Raw genomic sequence first — 22,709 nt, forward strand, 5'->3', positions numbered from 1 at the left:
CGTGGTCAGAGTGTGCCGGTGTAACACGAGAAAATTACTCCCACGAGATTTTTTAATCCGGAGTAAAAATTCCGTACGAAAATGTTACTCCCTTTACGAAAAAAAAGACTCCCCCATAACACGAGAAAATTGCTTCCAACGACAGGTGTGCTCCGAGTCAACATTTAGGTCGAAAATGTTACTCCCCTGACGAATAAATAACGAATAAATTATTCCACCCTGACACGAGCAATTTACTGCACACGCCAGGTGTACGCAACTTTTACTCCCCTGTTCCCTGCTAGTCTTGATGGTGGAAGGGGTGGAGGGAGGGTTGCGCGACATTTGTTTGTGCGAGATTACAAATTGGCATTATCCCTTTGCCCCCATCCCCTTTTCGCGTACGACATTTTTACTGGAAGTACAATTTGTGGAGTCAACATATCGTGGAGGGAGTCATTTTTACTGGAAGTACAATTTGTGAGTCAACATATCGTAGAGGGAGTCATTTTTACAGGAAGTACAATCTGTGGAGTCAACATATTTTGGAGTCAACATATCGTGGAGGGAGTCATTTTTACTGGAAGTACAATTTGTGGGAGTCATTTTTACTGGAAGTACAATTTGTGGAGTCAACATATCGTGGAGTCAACATATCGTGGAGGGAGTCATTTTTACTGGAAGTACAATTTGTGGAGTCAACATATCGTGGAGGGAGTCATTTTTTCGTACCTTAGGTAGTTCTTTTCTCGTACGAAAGGTGTACTTGGAGTAAATTTTTCGTGGAGTAAACATTTCGTGTTACACCGGGTGTGTCATTGTGTCTATTTATTGCAGTGTGCTGTCAATATCAGTTTAAAGTTTGAGTCCTGTTAGGCGGGGTCACTACCAACAAATAGCCTACGTGTTTTTCAGCATGATATGACTTGGTGTTGTTCTGTATGATACGACTTGGTGTTGTTCTACATGCTTGAAAAGCAGTGAAATTGCCAAGCCAACCTTTACCCGTGCTGACTCGGTCTCGTCTGACGCTCTGTGTTATCGAAGCAAGAAACATCAGCTACCAACCTACTATCCAACTATTACATCCGATCGTTTATTCAAAGGTAAGTTTGTATTTCGGTATTCGTTTTTTTACGTCAATGAGTTGCTGACATTAGTTTTACAACCGCATGTGTGTTTTTATGTTATTGTTGCTGATGGGTTCTCCAGATAATTAGCAACAATAAACAAACAAACAGCAAAAGCCCGATGACTCAGTTGGTAGAGCACTGCCACTGGACTTGTGATCGAAAGGTCGCAGGTTCGAATTTGGGCCGGGGCGGACACGGGTCAATTTTATGTGCAGACCTAGAGCCGGAAGCCATGTCCCACCCCCCCCCCCCCCCCCCCCCCCGTGTCACCATAATGGTACGTAAAAACGATGGTCATTCTGCCATTAGTGCAGGTGGCTGAATACACCTAAACACGCAGACACCTGGGTAGCGCGACCCCGTTGCTGCTAGCTTTCCACTGGGAGGAAGCGACCCGAATTTCCCAGCGATGGGACAATAAAGTAATGAAAACAGACAAACCTACGTCGGGTGGTCGTTCTGGACAGGTTGGACTGTAGTGTTACAGTTACCCCCTCTCTGACATGACTGTAGTGTTACAATTACCCCCTCTCTGACATGACTGTAGTGTTACAGTTACCCTATCTGACATGACTGTGGTGTTACAATTACCCCCTCTCTGACATGACTGTAGTGTTACAATTACTCCCTCTCTGACATGACTGTAGTGTTACAATTACCCCCTCTCTGACATGACTGTGGTGTTACAATTACCCCCTCTCTGACATGACTGTAGTGTTACAATTACCCCCTCTCTGACATGACTGTAGTGTTACAATTATCCCCTCTCTGACATGACTGTAGTGTTACAATTACCCCCTCTCTGACATGACTGTAGTGTTACAATCACCCCCTCTCTGACATGACTGTAGTGTTACAATTACTCCCTCTCTGACATGACTAGTGTTACAATTACCCCCTCTCTGACATGACTGTTGTGTTACAATTACCCTATCTGACATGACTGTTGTGTTACAATTACCCCCTCTCTGACATGACTGACTGAAGGATGAATCAATCACACTTCCTGTGATTAAGTTGATCAATTGAGGTTCCATTTAACTGCAACTCCGATTATTAGTTGTTGTGTGTAATAGTCATCAAGGGCGTTTTCTTCACCCCTCTCCTCCATCTCTCCCTCTCACTCTCTTTCTCTCTCTCTCGTTCTCTCTCTCTCTCTTTCTCTCTCTCTCTCTCTCTTTCTTTCTCTCTCTCTCTCTCTCTCTCTCTCTCTCTCTCTCTCTCTCTCTCTCTCTCTCTCTCTCTCTCTCTCTCTTTCTCTCTCTCTTTCTCGTGTGTGTGAGTCGACTTTTTGTTTTCTTTGTATTCAATTGACATAAGCTTTAACTGTCCTTCCTAGAGCTAATCCTTTCGAACAAAACATGTATTAGTATGTCTTATACATTTCTGCAAAATTCTAAATGATTCTAATGAATAGTTTTGAAATTATCTTGTCATCCATAATGAATTTTATTTTTCATTTAATAATTTCTACTTAGTCAATTTAAGTGCACATTTTGTTTTGGATCATATACTATTATTTTACATAAACTTAGCCAAAAAATAATTGCAACAATTTTCGCACGCTAAAAAAGGCATTAAAACGCAATTAATTTTAGTTAAACTTTATATCCTTGAAAAGGTAATTATATCAGCTGTACATATCATTTGTCCGATTGATGGTACCTTGTATAGGCATCCAGTGACAGCCTGTCAAACAAGGTCACCCCTAAAATCGACCTGATAAAAACCATAGCCCCGTATTTTAAAATCTGCCAAAAATCAGAATATGCACAAATCAAACACTTATGACAACCATTGGAAAGGCCATTTAATTTTCTGTTCAGAACATTTTGTTGTAATGCACCTGACTTCTCTAGTCTTTATGTAGCCTTTTGTCAAAGGCGGTAGGTGTCAACCGTTTCAGAGGCCCAAAAAGGCACGTTTTGCGGCCATTTTTGAGGGGTTCCTCCACCCAAAGAGCCATATCTGCTCAAGTTCTCAATGATTTTCTTTGGAAAGTTCAGAAGTTATGACCAATAGGCTGACCTAAATCAGTGTTTACTTTTGCGAATGTGTATAATAAGCGTGTTGTATTACGTACATTTTCGGAAAGAACTAAACAAATATTCATATTAATTCAGGGTACGTTAATAGGTTAAAACATCGTGACTTTGCCTGCTAAGCAAAAAATGGATGAGGCAATAGGTGTCAAAGTTTGAGGCAGATCCGAGTGCTGGTTTATATTTCATAATTGCTGGAGATGGGAACGCGCAAGAAAATGTATACCGGCACGGTTGGCCTAGTGGTAAGGCGTCCGCCCCGTGATCGGGAGGTCGTGGGTTCGAACCCCGGCCGGGTCATACCTAAGACTTTAAAATTGGCAATCCAGTGGCTGCTCCGCCTGGCGTCTGGCATTATGGGGTTAGTGCTAGGACTGGTTGGTCCGGTGTCAGAATAATGTGACTGGGTGAGACATGAAGCCTGTGCTGCGACTTCTGTCTTGTGTGTGGCGCACGTTATATGTCAAAGCAGCACCGCCCTGATATGGCCCTTCGTGGTCGGCTGGGCGTTAAGCAAACAAACAAACAAAAAAAGAAAATGTATCGATCACCGTCCTTGGTAATGCGTACAGTAACTGTGGACATAAACTGACCTTGGCCTGTGCTTCCTTCGCCGCGGGTCCCAAAAGCGCAACTCACCGAGCACAGGCCCAGGACTGTTAGTCTCCACGGGTAGTGTATTCTGTACCACTGACGGTGATCGATAATTTTTTCATGCGTGTTCCCATCTCCAGCAATTGTAACATTGAACCAAAAGCACACCAAATTTGAACACAAACAGTTTTGTTTTATGAATGTTGTGGTCAAATGAGTTAGAAGAGAAAAAAAAGGTGTATCTGAAGGTACCTTCTGCCCTTAAATGAAGTGGAACTATGTCCAAATGATGCTTTAGAAATGACAAATGAGTGTCATACTCTATTGTTCGATTATTTTGATTCTAGAACATCATGTTATGAGGTAGACACCGTGCACGCACCACGTGTATGACCTTGTTGATCAAAACTCGCAAGTTCATGAGCATGACACGATTTGACATGGTAGACTGACTTTGGACAATCCACGAAGTTGGTTTGGTACAAAGCTCATTGATTTATGTGTATGTTTTGGCCTCACGGTTATGAATGGCGTTTGCGATGCTAATAATGTTTGCAAGTTCACTTATATTTCACCTAGCGGTAACAGTGTTGTGGATTGTTGTTAAGCCTCTGCATCCGGCCATAGCTATAGCATCCATAATCTAACAATCGGCGATATAATCGAATTATAGTAAACCTGCCCGTGGAATTTGTGCTAGGCCGAAAAGCGAACCCGTTCTTGCCTGCTTAACAAGCATCGGTTTAGAAAGTTGTGTGGAACAGTGCCAAAAAACAACGATTTTATTGAAAATAAAACTTCACATGATTTTGCATCTCTATAAGGAAAGCGTGCGAGATAATCAGTAGATATATTAGTGAGGGTTTGGAGATTTTCCCCAAAGGCATTAGACTACATGCTGCAGTCGGCAAGGTGAATGACAGAAAGAATCGCAGGTGACACTGAAAGTAGAGGTGTGTCATCTTGGTTTGTTTAAACACATACGACACCGATTGGCCCCCAAAATCGATAATAATTTGCTCATACTTTGTGTGTGATTTCAGAGCGTGTTAAAACAAGTTTGAAGACATTAGAAAAACCTAGCGGACTGACTTATTGATGAAGAATTTTGAATATGATGACATGCCAAGAACCATATAAACGATCGAGGGTTGGGCAATTGAATTACAGTGGAACCCGCTTTTAAGAAAGTCCAGGGGAAATTATTGTTGCTTTCTTATATCCGAGGATTTTCTTATCGGGAGACGCCGGATATAAGAAATATTTTTCTCTTATCTGAGGAAAACCAAATTTCATCATATTTTTTAAAATGCATGAATGTGTAAGTGAAAATGAATGTTAATCTTTGCAATTTTATGTCGTTGGGATAAGTATACTTTTGGACGAGAATTAAGAGAAGTGTCGTCGCGATTTTGTTTGCTTGTTTTGGGGTGGTTTTTTTCAACAGCAGGTCCAATCTTTTTCGTTCTGTAACTTGTTCTTTTCTTTGATTCTATGTTCCTAAACCTTGATTCTTTACCAAAAATGTGTCTAGTTTCTAATGGAGTTCCATATCGATACAGACCGACACATATTTTGCAAGCACAAGAAGAGTAATCGCTATCTGAGTGTAAATATTCAGAACAATGTACAATACCAATGAAGAATTATACAAAATAGATTTGTTGGTGCTTTTTTAAGAAAAAAATTAGTCTGTTCAGCGTTTTACCGATTTAATTGTTTGTTTGTTACAGGAATAGAACAAAAGGTCAATAAATCTATTTCTCTAACACAATACTTGCTATGTAAAATCTGCACTATGGGATTTACCCGTTCTAACAACAGAATATTTATGGAATTTAGTACGAAGGATACCACAACGCAACAGTCTTAATCTTGTTTCTTTCATTAAATTGGTAACATTGTTTTTGTACAAGCTCGAAATTGAATTTATATTTCCAAAATAGTGCTGTAATAGGTTTGCCTACAGTGTTTTGTTAAGGATTATTCGGATTTGCAGGGAATTCATGAAACATAAACATCTAACATAATGTATGTATTAATTTCTCCAATTCTCTGGTTGTGTACTTTATTGGCGGTTCGCACGGCATCATATTCGAACGAGTTTCAACCCTAATTTGCAGGCATGTAACATACGCTTTGTTTTCAGAAGAGAACTTACTACTGCAGGAAGACATCAATATCAAACTTGTGCAAGTACTGAAATATTAGGAGGTAATGAGTCTCGTAATAAACTGTGCATGTTCATATTTTTACCGCGCCGGTAGTACCCTAGTTTCTTGCAAGAGGTCAGAAAAGGTTGTTTAGAGGCACAGGGGTATAACAGATCTGCTGTTGAAGTAAACCTTTTCAAAGGCACACGTTCTTTTCAGAATCAGCGAGGCGTTACCAGGCCCTGTCAGCTTACAACACACCCTGCACGTTTCTTTCAAATCAGTAACTTGAAGCCGTATTCAGTCTGACATGCAGTCATGGGATGTAATTCAAGCTCCTATCTTTTCATCTGCAGTCATGCGAGTCAAGCTCATTTTAAGCTGAATAGAATATCTCTCCTTTCAAACTTTTACCACAGGATGTAGAGTAGACTGTTGTCAACGAGGGGTCTCGCAAAAGCAAGATGTCTTGTGTGTGCACTAATAATTACGTCTGTATACGACATAGCTTGGTAGACCTTATCAAGAAAAGCCACCAGTTTTCTGTACACTTCTTCACATGGTAGGAAGCAATACGCAGTTTTCAATCACACAAGAAAAACCCAGAGATTCCGACCAATGTGTTCTGTTAGTTGAATGAAGATACATTCGCGACTTGATACTAAGCATCAGTTTCAATCACAATGTTGCAAGAAATGCACTGCATACCTCGAATTCACAAAGAAAATTTGTCTCCATCAAAATGATATCTGGCAGGCACAAAATGCATCCCATGCAATTAAGCCATACCTTTCTTGTTCTTGGGCGCATTAGACGTACTGCAAAGATGACGGGAACTTGATATTTTGAGAAAATGATAAAGAGAGAGAGAGAGAGAGAGAGAGAGAGAGAGAGAGAGAGAGAGAGAGAGAGAGAGAGAGAGAGGGGGATAGAGAGAGAGAGAAACAAAGAAAGAGAGAGAGAGAAAGAGAGAGAGAGACTAAGACAGACCTGTTTACACTACACATTGAGCGTAGTAAACTACGAATTTGAATAATATACTACGCAACTACGCAAGTCTGTCGTTTTCTACGCAAACGGTATTTAAAAAAAAAAAAAAAATTTTTCTTTTTCGTCTTTACACCTGTTCATTGTCCCGTTGTGCTCTCACACCGCCCCGTCCCTGCACGCAAACGGTATTGTTTCGGCTACGCATATCACAAGCGTTGTAGCTTGTTAATGCCGAATAGGCTTCTCCAAGCAAATGCCGGGCACAACTGAAAGCGTTACTGCCAAACCATGCGGGCGTTTCGACACAATGGCTGAACGCAGAGCACACGAAAGTGAAGATGAGAACTGTGAAGAAAATGACTCCGAAAGGCCACCGACCAAAAAGAAAAAGACGAGCAATGCGCCGAACCAAGTCTTTCTGCCAAAATATCATCAGGACTACCCATGCCTTGTCTCTTCGCGGAAAGGAAAACATCATGCTCATTGCACTGTCTGCAATTCCCATTTTTCCGTCAGTCAATCAATACATGTGGTAAAAAGTAGCAATCATTGTTCTTGTTGTTGTGATAAGTCGACGAGAAATTCTACACATTCAATTACAAAACTACACATTTGCCTCATTTTGCTCCCAGAAAATACACATGCAATGTTTTAGGGGTAAACAGGTCTGGAGAGAGAGAGAGAGAGAGAGAGAGAGAGAGAGAGAGAGAGAGAGAGAGAGAGAGAGAGAGAGAGAGAGAGAGAGAGGTCACAGTATCAGATGTACGTGATGTTTCAGGTCACACACAATGTCACTAAGCCATGTCACAGTATCAGATGTACGTGATGTTTCAGGTCACACACAATGTCACTAAGCCATGTCACAGTATCAGATGTACGTGATGTTTCAGGTCACACACAATGTCACTAAGCCATGTCACAGTATCAGATGTACGTGATGTTTCAGGTCACACACAATGTCACTAAGCCATGTCACAGTATCAGATGTACGTGATGTTTCAGGTCACACACAATGTCACTAAGCCATGTCACAGTATCAGATGTACGTGATGTTTCAGGTCACACACAAGCAGCACGATGGCACGTCAGCGGGGATTAGAGGACCAAGTGCTAACCTTGTCGGACAGTGAGGTAAATTCCTCTCAGAAAACAACAACACCAAAACCTCATCTTTTAAGGTTTAAAATGTTGTATAAAAAGTGCAACGTACTTTATAATGGGTTTGTCTTTTTCGTTGTTGCTGTTGTTGTTGTTGCTGTAATTGTTGTCGTTGTTGGTGGTGTTGTTTTTGTTGTTGTTGTATTTGTTTAACTTTTTTCATTTTATATACACAGTGGACCAAATATAACAAGTGTTCTAGGCCCGTAGTGTGTGGGCCACCAACGAGACATAAATCCCTTTTTAGTCACTGTATTTTCGCTGTCTACATAGTTTATGTATAGGTTGTAAATGGTACTAAAAGTTCGTACATATTAACTATTTCATGTCTTTGATTTCAGAAGGAGTTTCTCAACGCCTGGTTCCCTCACCTGGAGAGCGAATCATACATCATCCCCCCTGCTCACATGGACACGGTGCACGAGGAATTATTTTATGACCGGGTAGGTACGGAAATCCGACTGTTGAAAGAAATAGATGAGAGCAGAGGGGTCAGGGACACTGTCCGCATAGATAGAGTGCTGAAAATTGTCCACCACTGTATGAATCAGATAAAGGAGAAAGCAACGAAGCAAAATGAAGTTATGGTGTGTTTGACCCAAGCTAAATGTGGTCTTTATGGCGCTGATTCCCAAAGCATCTATACTGGAGCAGCCGCCAGGAACATGAACAGCGACAAGGCGGAGCCGTTGGATCTGAAGGAGGATTTTGTGGACATTCTTGTAATTCATCGACACTATGGAGTACTGATGGCAGCAATCATACCTCAGACAGAAGACGACCCCCTTGCCGTTCAAGAAAAATTCAGGAAGGCCGCTGAATACCTAAAGCAAGCCAGAGATGTTGTGAGGCGTTCCGTTCTGGATGACTTGGCCGAACAGCCTGTAATTCACCACGCCATTGTCCTTCCTGACACAACGAGACGCTGTCTGGAGGAGGCGCTTAGAAACCTGAGTGATGTAAGTAAACACCTGACCTGTACTTGTTTACACACGCAAAACACCGACGCACTCCCAAGATAGAGAGAGAGAGAGAGAGAGAGAGAGAGAGAGAGAGAGAGAGAGAGAGAGAGAGAGAGAGAGAGAGAGAGAGAGAGAGAGAGAGAGAGAGAGAGAGAGAGAGACAGAGACAGAGAGAGACAGACAGAGACAGACAGAGAGACAGAAAGACAGAGAGAGTGAGAGAGAGAGAGAGAGTGAGAGAGAGAGAGAGAGAAAGAGAGAGAGAGAGAATGGCAAATCTTTAGAGAGAGAGAGAGAGAGAGAGACAGAGACAGAGAGAGACAGACAGAGAGACAGACAGAGAGACAGAAAGACAGAGAGAGTGAGAGAGAGAGAGAGAGAGAAAGAGAGAGAGAGAGAATGGCAAATCTTTAGAGAGAGAGAGAGAGAGAGAGAGAGAGAGAGAGAGAGAAAGAGAGAGAGAGATATTGGGACAGCTTTGTTCACCCACGTAACGTAAGGGCTTTGCTTTCATTCCTCACAGTACCTTGTTTGACTCACCTTAGTAATGGGTGAGTCTTAGTACTTAACTTAGCAGTGTACTGCGTACGCCAACAACATAACTTAACGTTGAGGTTATCTCGGTGGATTTTGAAGCTATAGACTTTAGCAGGGGCTCACATCCATGAGAGGTGGCATAGGAAATATGTCCTGGACAATGCAAAAGTGATAGGACATTTGTCCTGAACAAAAATAAATCAATAGGACATTTTTTTCGCAACAAAACGAAGACCGGCACGGTTGGCCTAGTGGTAAGGCGTCCGCCCCGTAATCGGGAGGTCGTGGGTTCGAACCTCGGCCGGGTCATACCTGAGACTTAAAAATTGGCAATCTGGTGGCTGCTCCGCCTGGCGTCTGGCATTATGGGGTGAGTGCTTGGACTGGTTGGTCCGGTGTCAGAATAATGTGACTGGGTGAGACATGACGCCTGTGCTGCGACTTTTGTCTTGTGTGTGGCGCACGTTATATGTCAAAGCAGCACCGCCCTGATATGGCCCTTCGTGGTCGGCTGGGCGTTAAGCAAACAAACAAACAAATCGCAACAAAACGTAATTTTAAAGTGAAGATTTTCGGAATTTTGAACAGCCAACGGTAAAAGACTTTGACTTGCCTGTTTGATGACATTTCATGCAAAACATCAGTTGCTTCTTTGGGTTGATGAAACCATGCTCCTCTCTTGGAGTCAAAGGGAAAAGTCCCCGAAAATGGGGGGAAAAGTTGCAGAATTGCAGGATAAGCACTGTCTTATCCTGTAGCCAGACGAAACTAGTTCTTTGCACTCAACTACTTTCAGTGCCTCAAAATACTATAAATATTCATTAATAACATAGGAGAAGATTCCAAAATACTAAACTTTAAATGTTTAATACAAAGATTGCATTATTGATTAGAAATGTTGTATCCCTACACAAGACAGACGTTTTCAGTGGCAGGGGAAGACAAGCACACTGGTCACACCAGAGTTATCCTCAAACACAGAGATATAGACTAAGGAGTAGTGCAGGGGAGATAATCAAAATTTTGATTTAACGGACCCTCTTTACAAAGTGACTGCACCACTGGAATAAATGAAAATACATCTCAAGATTTAAACAGTATTATGTACACATGTAAATGTGAACCTCTTACACTAAGAAGGTATGGGAGATGCATCTATCGAATTATCGCAAAAAAAAACCCCACACATTTAGCCAACTATGTTTACTACCAATGCGTGTGTGTGTTTGTATGTGTGTGTGTGTTTGTGTGTGTGTGTGTGTGTGTGTGTGTGTGTGTGTGTGTGTTCGTTGTGTCTGTTCGGGGAAAACAACACATTAAGCCAACATTAACGACACAAACATTTAAAACTATTAAATTGTCTTTACCTGTCCAGCAAAGTAAAGTCTGCATGGTGATAACCTGGGAACTATGATCGGCTGGTCAACTGCTGTCCCTGCTTTAAGCGCTGTCGTTTCTGTATGGTGATAACCTGGGAACTATGATCGGCTGGTCATTGCTGTCCCTGGTTTAAGCGCTGTCGTTTCTGTAAATAACGAGCAGATTAGTTGTGCAAAACACACCTACACACACAGGCAATGTACTCTTGTATTTCTCTCTCTCTCTCTCTCTCTCTCTCTCTCTCTCTCTCTCTCTCTCTCTCTCTCTCTCACACACACACACACACACACACACACACACACACACACACACACACACACACGCGCGCGCGCGCTCACAAATGCATACACCGTGGCACACAAACACACACATACACACACACACTCCGGTTTGGTAAGTTACCTAAACATGTAGCCTGTAGATCTAACAGGAAGCCTGATCAGACAGGTCCTGTGGGAGCAATACTTCCACATTTCCGATGTTCAGCGATACACTTGTCTAGCACTGCTTTCTTGGAGAGGTAGATCTTCATGCTATAACGGTGCGTGTCACCAAGAACGTTAAAAACACGGATATTATCACGATCAAAATGGCCTCTCTACAAATGCCAGAAACTCTGCATCTAAAGTCAGCATTAACCTCCTCAACACAATCTGCATCTTGTCCCAGAGTGATTTCTGTCGGCAAAGAACGCGTGGTTCTCAACTTAGAAGACCGCTTAAGTTGTCGTCTTCCAGTGTGAAATTCAGATCTACCACAACTACGTGCATTGATCTGAGCAATAAAATGTAGAATCGATAATCTGAAAACATCTCTTCGCATGATCGCTGCCGCGTTATCATCAGTTCGCTGTCTTTATCCAGAGCAAGGATGAGCACACTTTTCAGCAGTTTGTTATACATGCATTCGCAGACTGCTTTCCATTAGACTACTTGTCGTCTGTTTTAGCTTGAAGCAGGGGTCCTTCTGTCAGCCAACAAGACAGTGCGTGTTTACAGTGTCGGCTTGACTGACACGTCCTCACGCACGACATGTCGTAAATGCAAGTTCTAACAATTGTTTTTAATTGAACTGATAGAAAATGTCGATATTTGTAAACTTCTGCCATTTTCTAATGTTTATTTCATTATTTTGCATGGATATGGCTAATGAGTGGATAACCTGTTTTGACACACAAAGCGTTCTAGATCCGAAAGGGAGCTAGGCTACTCCAAGTTAGTCTCAGGTGTATTCGCCAGCCTTAATCACGTTGAGAAGTCACAATTCTGCTGGCTGCACACTTGAAGTGAAATGAAAACATTGTTCATCAACATAAACTGTGTTAAAACGAAGTAAACTCTTTGTTCATGACTCAAGGCAAACAATCGCATTGACACACAACAAGAAATACAGGGGTTATTGGGTCTATGATTGCCACGAAAGAAGATTGAGAAGAGACACTCACCGTGGGTATCCCGGTGTAACACAATTTTTACTCCACAAAAAATTGACTCCGGAGTAAAAATTTCGTGCGAGATTTTTACGAAAATAGAACTCTACTAGGAACGAAAACATTACTCCATGCACGAAATTTTTACTCCCCAAATTTTTACTCCCAGTAAATATCTCGTACGAGATTTTTACTCCCTGGTTTATATTTCGCAGTGAACGTTCGTACTCATGGGATCACAAGCCAAGCGTCATTTTACTATCGTGACATACCACTAGCGCGATATCCCAATTTGGTGCAATCCCTTTTTGCCGCCGTTCCATTTGGCCACCATCCCATTTTCGTTTCATTCTACTTGCAAGTTTGAAACGTTTTCATTGAGACATTTAAAATATATTGAACTTTCAGTGGAGGACCCCCTAAAAATGACCGCAAAACTTGTTCTTTTGGGCCTTTAAAACTGTTAACCCCTACCTCATTTGAAAATAGATTGCATCAAGACTAATCACGTTAGGTGCACAAATAAAACTGTTTTTGAATGGAAATGGAATGGCATTTCCATCGATATGCAGAATTGTTTCTTATCAGCAAATCCTGAATTTTTACAGATTTTAGAATACGGGACTAGGGTTTTTGTCAGGTCGATTTTGGGGGTACCCTGACTTCGGCGGCGATCACGTGATACCGAATACAGAAATCTTTAATCCGAAAAGTGTGCAAGGTAGCCAAGTGAAGGGCCTTTAATGGCATATAAAGTTTGAATAAAATGACACGTGAATGAATGTTTTAGTTGGGGTACACAAATGGGTGCAATAATTCTTTTGCTCAGTTTATTTGTCAGGAGAGTACTCTTGTCGTGGGAGTAATTTTCTCGGGTTATGGGGGAGTACTTTTTTCGTAAAGGGAGTAACATTTTCGTTCGAAATTTTTACTCCGGAGTACAAATCTCGTGGGAGTAATTTTCTCGTGTTACACCGGCGACGCGGTCCAACAAACTCTTGCCGAGCGACGGGGTTCATAAGTATGGTCTCCAACCGGATGGGGTGAGAACAGTGACGTGGGATAGCAGACGTCATTTTTTTCTGTCACAGAAACGAGTCACTGTTCTTTACAAAATGCGCGTTGCCACAAACGGGCAACTCCTTTCCGAAAAGATGGTGTCTCGTTGTTGTTTTTGTCCAGAATAAGTTGTTTTTTAGGTTTGTAAACAGGAATGAAGAGATTTCCAACCCAGGTAATGTAACACTGTCTTTGTGTGCATCGTGTATTAAACCATCCCTTCTTGTGCCATTTCCCGCATTGTTTACAGTCCGTGTGTGTTGACCTCAGTTACAGGAGTTGCAGGAAAGCCTCAGCGTCGAGCCAGGTCGGAATGTCAGCCAGGTGTGTCTTTGTGTGGACGAAATGGCTGACCAGACAAGGCTCGACGCGTGGTGGAGGGCAAGCTTGGAACGGAATGAGGGCGGGGACCCTGCCATGAATGCAGCTACATACACACAGTTGGTGGCCAGGTACTGTTGGATAGCTGAATCATGTTGGTACAGCGCTAGCACGCACGTTTATGATTACTTAGCCATCGTCATAATCTACCTTTCTTTATCTTCTCTCTCTCTCTCTCTCTCTCTCTCTCTCTCTCTCTCTCTCTCTCTCTCTCTTGTATCTGTCTCTCTCTATCTGTCTGTCTGTCTGTCTGTCTGTCTGTCTGTCTGTCTCTCTCTCTCTGTCTCTCTCTATCTGTCTCTGTCTGTCTCCCTCTGTCTATCTCTATCTGTCTCTCTCTCGCGTGTGTGCATGTTTTACTTACAATCTCTCTGTTTCGATCTCTTTCCTGTCAACCCCTGTTTGTTTGTGGCCTTTGTGATGATTGCTACTTACTTTAATTTGTTTATTTCTTTGATTGATATGCATGCTTGCGTGTGCGTATGTGTGTGTGTGTGTGTGTGTGTGTGTGTGTGTGTGTGTGTGTGTGTGTGTGTGTGTGTGTGTGTGTTTGATATACCTAATAATAATATGTAAATGTGTATATGATGACAGATTCTCCATACCACTGACAACGGTTGAGCTATTCCTCAGCCGAGAGCCCAGACTACAGCTGTGGACCCAGGGCCATCTTGTTCACGCTGTTGGAATGGAGCATGGCCGACCCATGTCATGTATTGCCCTGTTCCCGCAGCAGTTTCAAGTCTTGGAGGAGCCGCCAGACGACGACGACGACGACGGCGTGAGAATCCTCCACGGCCCGACGGGCACTTCAAAAAGCGTAGTTTTGATATTGAAGGGGAATTTTCTGCTGAGGAAGGGCTGCAGGACCGTCTTTGTTCTTCAGACGAGCAATGATGGCGCTGCTGCGGCTTTTCTGGTAAGTCATCAGGTGAGAGAGACTGCCGGACAGGGAGCCGGCAGTGTGCAGCTCGTCAACATGGCGGGGGTACGGGACTGGCGGAGTGTCTGGACAGAGGAAGGCAAGAAGAAAGTGCAGGCCGGGGTGGAGGAGCTGTGTCAACACGCACAGACACACGGACGCGTGCACATCCTGGCCGATGAGGCAGAGTGGTAAGAATGACGATGTAAACTGAATCTAACACTGCCTCCTGTCACTCTTGTGTTGGCCGGTGTAGTCGTGTTCGTTGGAAGGAAGTCTGATAATTTGCAAATGTTATAACATTAACATACACACCTGTTCTATAACCAGGTAATGCGTGTGCTTTGGTCAAAACAGTATGGAGATTTATGTAGAAGTAATGGCTCTTTATTTTCAAGTTTGAATAATCGACTATGGCATGTTTATTTACAGAAGTAGAATGTGCATTCAGCAACTGTCACTGCGGTGTGTACTGATCAGTGATAATATACATCTGTCTGATCAGGCTCCACGGTGTCTTACTCTGCCATGAAAAACTTGGCCAGGGTAAAGAAGAGTGGAGCGAAATTACGTCATTCTGTTAACGTCATTATTAATCCTTACGTCATTTCATTTCAGGTTCACTGTGATTCTTCTCCTGACTCTGTTTTCTTTGGCCTTTTTTTCTTTTTACCAGTTTCGTTATTTCAGGTGTAATCACGCACTGACACACCTGTCGGTTCTGTTGCTGTGACGTCATCACGGAGATCTGCACAACGGAGTTTTGTGAGAACTATAACACACCTGTCTGTTCTGTTTCTATAAACACTGACACACCTGTCTATTCTGTTACAGTGACGTCATCGCCGAGATCTACCGGGCGTTAAAACAACGACACGTCAGGTTCACCATGTGGGCAGCGGGTGTGAAGCTCGATGTACCTGCCGACATGGAGCGTTACGTCCGCTACCTGACACAGCCCCTGAGAAGCCCACCTGCTGTGGTGAGAGAGGTGGAGCAGGCTTACGATATGAAGAGAGGAACGGTCCCGGCCTACACCAGGCCGCCAGTGTCCGCACCGTGCGACGGCCCACCTGTCCTGACGGTTGGTCACTATGGTGATGACTACAGTGACAGACAGGGACATGAGGGTGACTTGACATGGCGGTGTGCACGGTGCGGGGAGCTGGTGGCAGACATGCTGCGAGATCTTCGTGTCGGTCAGTACACCTCTGTCAGTCTATCTGTCCGTCTGTCTATCTGTCTGTCTGTCTGTCTGTCTGTCTGCCTGCCTGCCTGCGTCGCTGTCTGTCTGTCTATCTGTCTATCTGTCTGTCTGTCTGTCTGTCTGTCCGTCTATCTGTCCGTCTGTCTGTCTGTCCGTCTGTCTGTCTGTCTATCCGTCTGTCTGTCTGTTCCTCTGTCTGTTCCTCTGTCTGTTCCTCTGTCTGTACACCTCTCTCTCTCTCTTACAAGAGTGTCAGTCAGGTTGTTGTACAACATTTTGACGATCATTGACTTACATTTACGTCATTAACTGTGACGTAATTACAAAATAACGTCACAAGTCTGCCAGGGTGAGGTGTTTCACACTCAATAATATAACATTGTTTTTCCAATTTTCAGGTGGTTGTGGTGCTGCTGATGTAGTTGTAGTCTCTGTTCACGTGTTGCTGCAGCCGGTGTTGGTGCGGAAGTTAGACAGAGGTCGTCGTTGTTGTTTGTGTCGTGGCTGTTGTTGGTGGTGTCGGTGGTGTCGTCGTCGTCGTTGTCGTCGTCGTTGTTGTTGTCGTTGTTGCAGTCGGTGTGGATGTATCTTACACAACGACGATGTGGTGTTGACGGTGTGTGTGATGTTTCAGGTTGCCAAGACAACGCTCCCCACGGGCAGGGCGGCCTCACCTACAGCGACGTCTTTGTGCTGGGTCTCATGAAGTGTGACACAGACACAACGGATGATCACCGCTTGTCACCAGCACCCTTCATCCGGGGCCTCGAGTCACGCGGCGTCCCCACCCGTAAGGTGGCTCATAACGACACAGCGGCTGTTAAACAACTGGCTGAAATGACATCAGGTCCCACAGAGAGAGCGGCAGGTAGGGGTCGAGACGAGGCGGTGACGGTGGCCAATGAGAACACAGTATGGGGCTTGGAGAGACACGTCGTCGTCTACCTGGACTGTGTGTATGGTGATATTGATGCTGACGCTACCGGCCGCCTGAGATCCATGTCGCGGTCCACGGCCCAGGTGATCTGGGTGAAGAAGGTTAGGAAATAGACAGCGACAGCGACACTGAGTGACACCCACATCTCGTCACCGCCACCACCACCACATGTCTCAACTACACATCCCGCAACATCCAGCGATGTCTGACAACAACAACATCAACAACAACAACCTCTTGAACTGAAATCAACATTTTATTGACTCCATTAACTGAAATGTAGCCACGCCTGTTCTTACGACAGTGAACCTGCCGCTCTCTGACAATTATGACGGCATCATCATCACGCCACCTCTACCACGACAACCACCGCCATCCGCCACCATCATCACCGACACCGACAACAACACCTCAAATGACATTTTCATATTCTTAAAACACGGAGAGAAAATTCATTCAACACATCGCTTCTTCTACACAGACAAAGGCTGAATGACGTCATTTCTAATTAGTGTCATCAAGAAATGACGTCATGCGCTTGTCAGTGAAGAAGTGTGTGTGTGTGTGTGTGCATAGATATCCCTTGACAGGATCGCCAACTCTGCGCGCGCGCCAACGCTGGCCCTGTTTCGAACTCCCGTCTGCGGCTGCGAGAGGTTTTGACAGTAACTTTACTTCCGGTGCAGTCTTTCAACACATGGAGAAGAAGGAGAATTTCGAAGGGGCGGTGGAATTTGTGGCTGAGGTATGTGAAAAGCAAACAAACCAAAACAAAAAGATCATTGCTGATGATTGAAATGAGTCATGTGAATCAACAATAAAGATTCATTGTGGACGGCACGTCATTATTTTTGTTTTTAACACTTGAAACGCGAGAGCATCTGACACACTGGTAAATCCGAAGCTGTGCACGCAAGCTGATCAGCAGATCGTTTTTCTGCAGAATTCTCGCTCACATCGGCCACTATTTTAGCTCAGCGAACCGACAAATTTGCAGCAGAACAATTTCTGAATGTTAGAAATTCGGCTGTAGATTTATAGATACCCTTTCTATTCCATGGTTGTTGTTTTTTCAGGGGGAAAGTACCGACATCTCAATCGCTGAAAAGATGACAGCATCACCACAAAAGAAACTGCAAGAATTGCCAAAAGTAAGTAAAAATATTGACAGATCTATGTAAAAGACTGAAAATTTAGAACTGGAACAACAGATATTCAAGAAATAACCGATGTGATATATTATAACTGAACCATTGATTGATTTGAATGTACATCATGCATGGAAGTTAAAAATGGTGCAGGAACTGAAGTCAGATCAACACATCAAAAAGATTAGTGCAATATATTTGTTTTCTCTCCCCTCCAGCATAATTCTGTTTTGATATATACTATATGCTTGATGTCTTCTGTTGTTTTTAAATTCATTGTCACTTCTAAATTGCATGCTTTATTGCAGAACGCTTGTGCATCTATCAAGAATGACAACTGCCTTTCACCGGAGCACAGAGGGCTTGTCGACCAATTCAGTAATTGAAAAGTAAGTTTTTGCGTAAGGCGGTATAAAAAAAAATCAGCTTGCAAAGTCCCAGTACCTGAAAGATCACTTTCATTCATAGTTTTCGAGCAAAAATACTGCTTCGTTGCACAGAGAGGCTACTGTTTACAAATATTTTAGGTACATGCCTGCCACTACAATATTTCATGTGTTTTTTAGGATCATTAATAGCACATGTCATAGTTGTAAGACATGATAAGGATTCATGAAAGTGGTTTGTCAACACGTTCTATAACGACAAATGGAATACAACATTTAATATGTTCACATCCATTCATGTAAAGTGTAGTTTTGGGTTGTTGTCGTGTGTTGGTTTTGATTGTGTGCATGCATCTACATCTTCAGTTTCACTCTTGGGTTGATTTCTGCTATATTTGTGTGTTGTTTTAATTATAATATTTTATTTTCTGTGTTTTAGGTGCAGATCTGGAAGAGAAACTTCTGCTTCTTCATGACTGCCTAGTTCCCTGAGGCAAGGTTGGGAATGCTGCCAAGGAGAAGGCGTGGGCCAGGTACTACTCTGCTTTTTCAACCCAGCATTCAGGCATTACTGAGTTGACAGTATCCCCTGCAGTTTCAGCCTGGATTGCCTTGAACATGTTTATACTGTTGGTGTCTTAAAGGCCTATGAAGAAAAACTAGGGAACCAGTAAGTGCATTAGAAATCAAAGAGGATGAAGAGTAGCCTACAATGCAAAGTATGTTGGAGTATGTGTTGCCAAAAAGCTAAAACAGAGAGTTTGGTGTCTCCAAAAGAGCGCGTACAGAGATGAGAAATTGCAGTGTTTGGAAGCCCTGACTTGCGCACCTGAATTCTACAGTGAAGAGAGTGAAACCACCCCTGACATGACAAGCATGCTGAACAAGGGCAAACTGACCTTTGTCAATCCCAATGTATTGCAGATGTGTCTGTCCATGCAACACAAAGCAGAAATCTTAAACAGAATGAGGCAAAGCGTTGATGATATCAAATAACCAAAGGGAAGTAATTGCTCTTTATTCATACGACATGACTGTGTAATAGAGTAAGCGAGAGTTGTACAAAACCTTTTCTCCTGGCACCTGAGAGAATAACAAGCATTGAAATATACAAGCGACTTTCATCCTCTCGTGCCAGGAGAAAAGGTTCCGTACAACTCTCGCTTAATCTATTACACATGTCGAATGCATAAAGAGCGATTACTTCCCTTTGGTGATTTGATGTCCATGGAACATATTTTCTGTAAAACCTGTGCATCAACACACAGGCAAAAGCAGATGACTTTATTGAACCATGCAGGAACAGTGATGCTGTTCCGGTGTGTTTTTATGACACTTTGTATTCATTTGATCTTTCACAAGCTGTTCAAGAAGACACTTTGCAAAATGTTCTGTTTTTTTTAAAATAAGACTCCACCACAAACTGAAGACAATGATGGACGAAATGAAATGTACATGAAAAGAAAAGACTGAGGAAAAAGCTGAAAACATACAATGTTGGACAAAATGAAATGCACATGGAAAGAAAGGAGTTTGAGGAAAAAGCTGAAAATATACAATGTTGAGAACAATCAGGAAGGATCTCTGTAGTGTGTTGTGTTTGATCTTTCTTCATGCAGTACAAACTATCCTATCTGATCAAGTGCATGTACATTGAATTTGAACTTCTTGATTGTTGTCTTAGGTGTCGATTTTTGGTGTTAAAATCTGCTGTCGTTAAAATGTACTTCTCTTCCTATTTCAGTATTTGGTTCAGTATTGTATCACATGGCTTGTTCAGTGCCTGTTCTGTATTTTCATGAGTCCATGTAAATTTAAGTCTGCAACATGAAAATTTGAAACATATTCATTTTGCTATGGTTCAAACCTAATTCCTTTGTGTACTTGTTCAAGATATAATTTTGACAGCGAGATATTTTGCAAACAGTTTTCATTTCAAAATCAATTGTCAGCCACTTGATAAATGTCTTGCATCGATGCGTCTGATTGTTTTTATGTTGACCACTATGTACACTGGAATTTGCTTTGCTTTCCTAATAGAACATGTTCAGTCGCATACCAGCAACACTTTGTTATAACCTTGAATGGTTGAAAACGACGTTAAACACCAAATAAAGAAAGAAAGAAAGAAAGCAACACTTTGTTAACGTTTGAATGGAATTGGAAGTTGTATGAACTCAAATAGAGCATATGTATCTTTGGTCACAGTGACACACACACACACCATACAGTGACAATTAATGCAGGGCCGGACTAGGGCTACCAGGGGGGGGGGGGGGGGGTTATGGGGGTTGCGCAACCCCCCCTCCCCCCCTAAACATGTACCACACTTATTTAAAACAAATGTATTATTGTTTATTTTATGCCGTTTCATGCAAGGAGCGACCATTTTCCTATCTCAGAATATGACCTACCCTTCAGCTTAAGGTCCTGATGATTGTATTTGCCTTGTTCGCCTGTTTTGCTTGTTCGAGCACCGCGCAAAATGTGGTGCGAATGCAACAGGAAGAAAGTGGTCAGTATTATCGTTGTGTGTGCCGAAGTGATGTAGGTTGATGGTGAAGCATGCCCAGGCCAAGGCCCCACAAGGGGCAGAGCAACATCCCCCTGGACCACCACTGGCAACCCCCCCGCCCCCCCCCACTCCTCTTTGCTTAGTCCGGCCCTGTAATGTACCAACATTCACTATCTCACTCAGTCTCAATTCACACAATTTGACACAAGAAAGATTCCTATTTATAAACATGCATATATATTATATTTAATCAATGAAGTACACTACTCACAAAAAGTTAAGGATCACTATGAGAAAACAGGTGCTCAATAAAATCAGTTCGCTACTGTTATTTATTTCTCAGTCAAACCAAAGTGTTATGAATTCTTGTTCAGCTGTAAGTGGGCGATGTTGTGTTAGTGGGAAAATTGCACGGGATTTTCTACTACTGAGCTTGGTAGCAAAAGAAAAAGCGGAAACTTGCGAAAAAGGACCTTGTTTTGGACCGTTCATCCCGAACACATTGCACAAGCCACATGGAAAAACCATTATGCATGAGCAAGCACTGCTGTTTATGTGTGAGATGCTGTCACTTGCTTGGCTTTTTGAGAAGACATACCACCAGTATAAGGCATTATCTGACAATGCCTCCACGACGAAAATTGAACGAGTTTGAGAGGGGACGAGCTGTTGCATGGTTCCAAGATGGTGTCCCAAAATGAGAAGTGGCCAGGCGACTTCACGTGTCCATCTCGGTCATTGTCAGACTGATTCAACGTTTCACAGCCACTGGGAGGGTCCAGGAAAGACGCAGACCTGGGCGACCAAAGAAGACAACTCCACGTGAAGATCGTCTCATTGAACGACTAGCCTTGCAAACAAAAACAGTCTCTTCCAGCATTATTCGAAGGCAGCGGAGGGTGGCTACTAACATCAACATCAGCCAGCAGACCATACGGAATCGCCTTCATGGGTTTAACCTCCGTTTTCGTCGCCCAGCTGTACGGTCACGCTTAACTCCAGCCCATAGAGCATCACGCCGCGTCTTCTGAAGACGTCACGTGAGGTGGACACGTCAGCAATGGTCCCAGGTCCTGTTCAGTGATGAATCACGCTTCACCCTGAACCACAACGACGACCGACTGAGGGTCTGGAGGCGCCAAGGGGAACGCTACATTGACACCACTGTCCAAAAAAAGGTGGCCTTTGGTGGAGGTTCTGTAATGGTCTGGGGGGCCTTCAGCCTTCACCACAGAACACCCTTGTTTCATGTACAGGGTAACCTGACTGGCCTCCGATACCGGGATGAGATCCTTCGACCGCTGGCTGTGCCTACACTGCAGCAGATGGGACCGCAGGCTGTCCACCAGGATGACAACGCTCGCCCCCACAGGGCAAGGGTGGTCAACGACTTCCTGCAGCAGTCTGGAGTCAACAGAATGGAGTGGCCAGCATGCAGTCCCGATCTCAACCCGATTGAGAACCTCTGGGATGAGTTGGATCGCAAAGTGAGGAGCAACCTCCCCCCTCCCAGGGTTGTCCAGCACCTCTACCAGATGCTGCAGGCTGAGTGGCAGGCGCTTCCACAGAGGATCTTCACCACCCTGGTGAACTCTATGAGGACTCGCTGCGTCGAGTGCCAGAACAGCCAGGGCGGTTACACGCATTACTGAACTTTTGGGAGCATCTGAATGCCATGTCTTGTGGTTTCAACGACTTTGTGAAATTAAATTTCGATACGTACACACTTTGATAAAATGTACAGACCAAACGATTGCTCAAACTTGAAGGAAATGTTGTATCGTTATCACTAAAGCA

The 22,709-nt window shown here is 43.3% G+C and overlaps 1 protein-coding gene and 1 long non-coding RNA gene across 4 annotated transcripts; both read left to right on the forward strand.

Annotated features, from left to right (window-relative positions):
* The first annotated feature begins 904 nt into the window (after positions 1-904).
* On the forward strand, positions 905-17,446 carry LOC138951484 (uncharacterized). Of its 3 annotated transcripts, XM_070323088.1 has the most exons (8): positions 905-1,085; positions 7,950-8,022; positions 8,391-9,008; positions 13,687-13,868; positions 14,392-14,785; positions 14,816-14,910; positions 15,554-15,918; positions 16,561-17,446. In XM_070323088.1, the coding sequence occupies exons 2-8, from the start codon at positions 7,969-7,971 to the stop codon at positions 16,974-16,976; spliced, it is 2,124 nt and encodes a 707-aa protein (XP_070179189.1). In that variant the 5' UTR covers positions 905-1,085; positions 7,950-7,968; the 3' UTR covers positions 16,977-17,446. The 3 variants fall into 3 exon arrangements, with proteins under 3 accessions (XP_070179189.1, XP_070179188.1, XP_070179190.1); XM_070323087.1 differs by having other exon boundaries at positions 14,392-14,910; XM_070323089.1 differs by having other exon boundaries at positions 14,392-14,910; positions 16,325-16,764.
* A 169-nt stretch (positions 17,447-17,615) lies between these two features.
* On the forward strand, positions 17,616-20,529 carry LOC138951532 (uncharacterized). The gene is made up of 3 exons (XR_011451150.1): positions 17,616-18,014; positions 18,320-18,400; positions 18,837-20,529. It is a non-coding gene; the product is annotated as an uncharacterized lncRNA (long non-coding RNA).
* The last annotated feature ends 2,180 nt before the right edge of the window (positions 20,530-22,709 follow it).

The sequence above is a fragment of the Littorina saxatilis genome, linkage group LG16, assembly GCF_037325665.1.
Source record: "Littorina saxatilis isolate snail1 linkage group LG16, US_GU_Lsax_2.0, whole genome shotgun sequence".
In the NCBI taxonomy this organism is placed as follows: domain Eukaryota; kingdom Metazoa; phylum Mollusca; class Gastropoda; order Littorinimorpha; family Littorinidae; genus Littorina; species Littorina saxatilis.

Coding starts and splice junctions, on each gene's coding strand:
- LOC138951484 (XM_070323087.1), top strand. CDS start 7,969: ATGGCACGTCAGCGGGGATTAGAGGACCAAGTGCTAACCTTGTCGGAC. Junction 9,009..13,686: donor CGCTTAGAAACCTGAGTGAT/GTAAGTAAACAC, acceptor TGTTGACCTCAG/TTACAGGAGTTGCAGGAAAG. Junction 13,869..14,391: donor TACACACAGTTGGTGGCCAG/GTACTGTTGGAT, acceptor ATATGATGACAG/ATTCTCCATACCACTGACAA.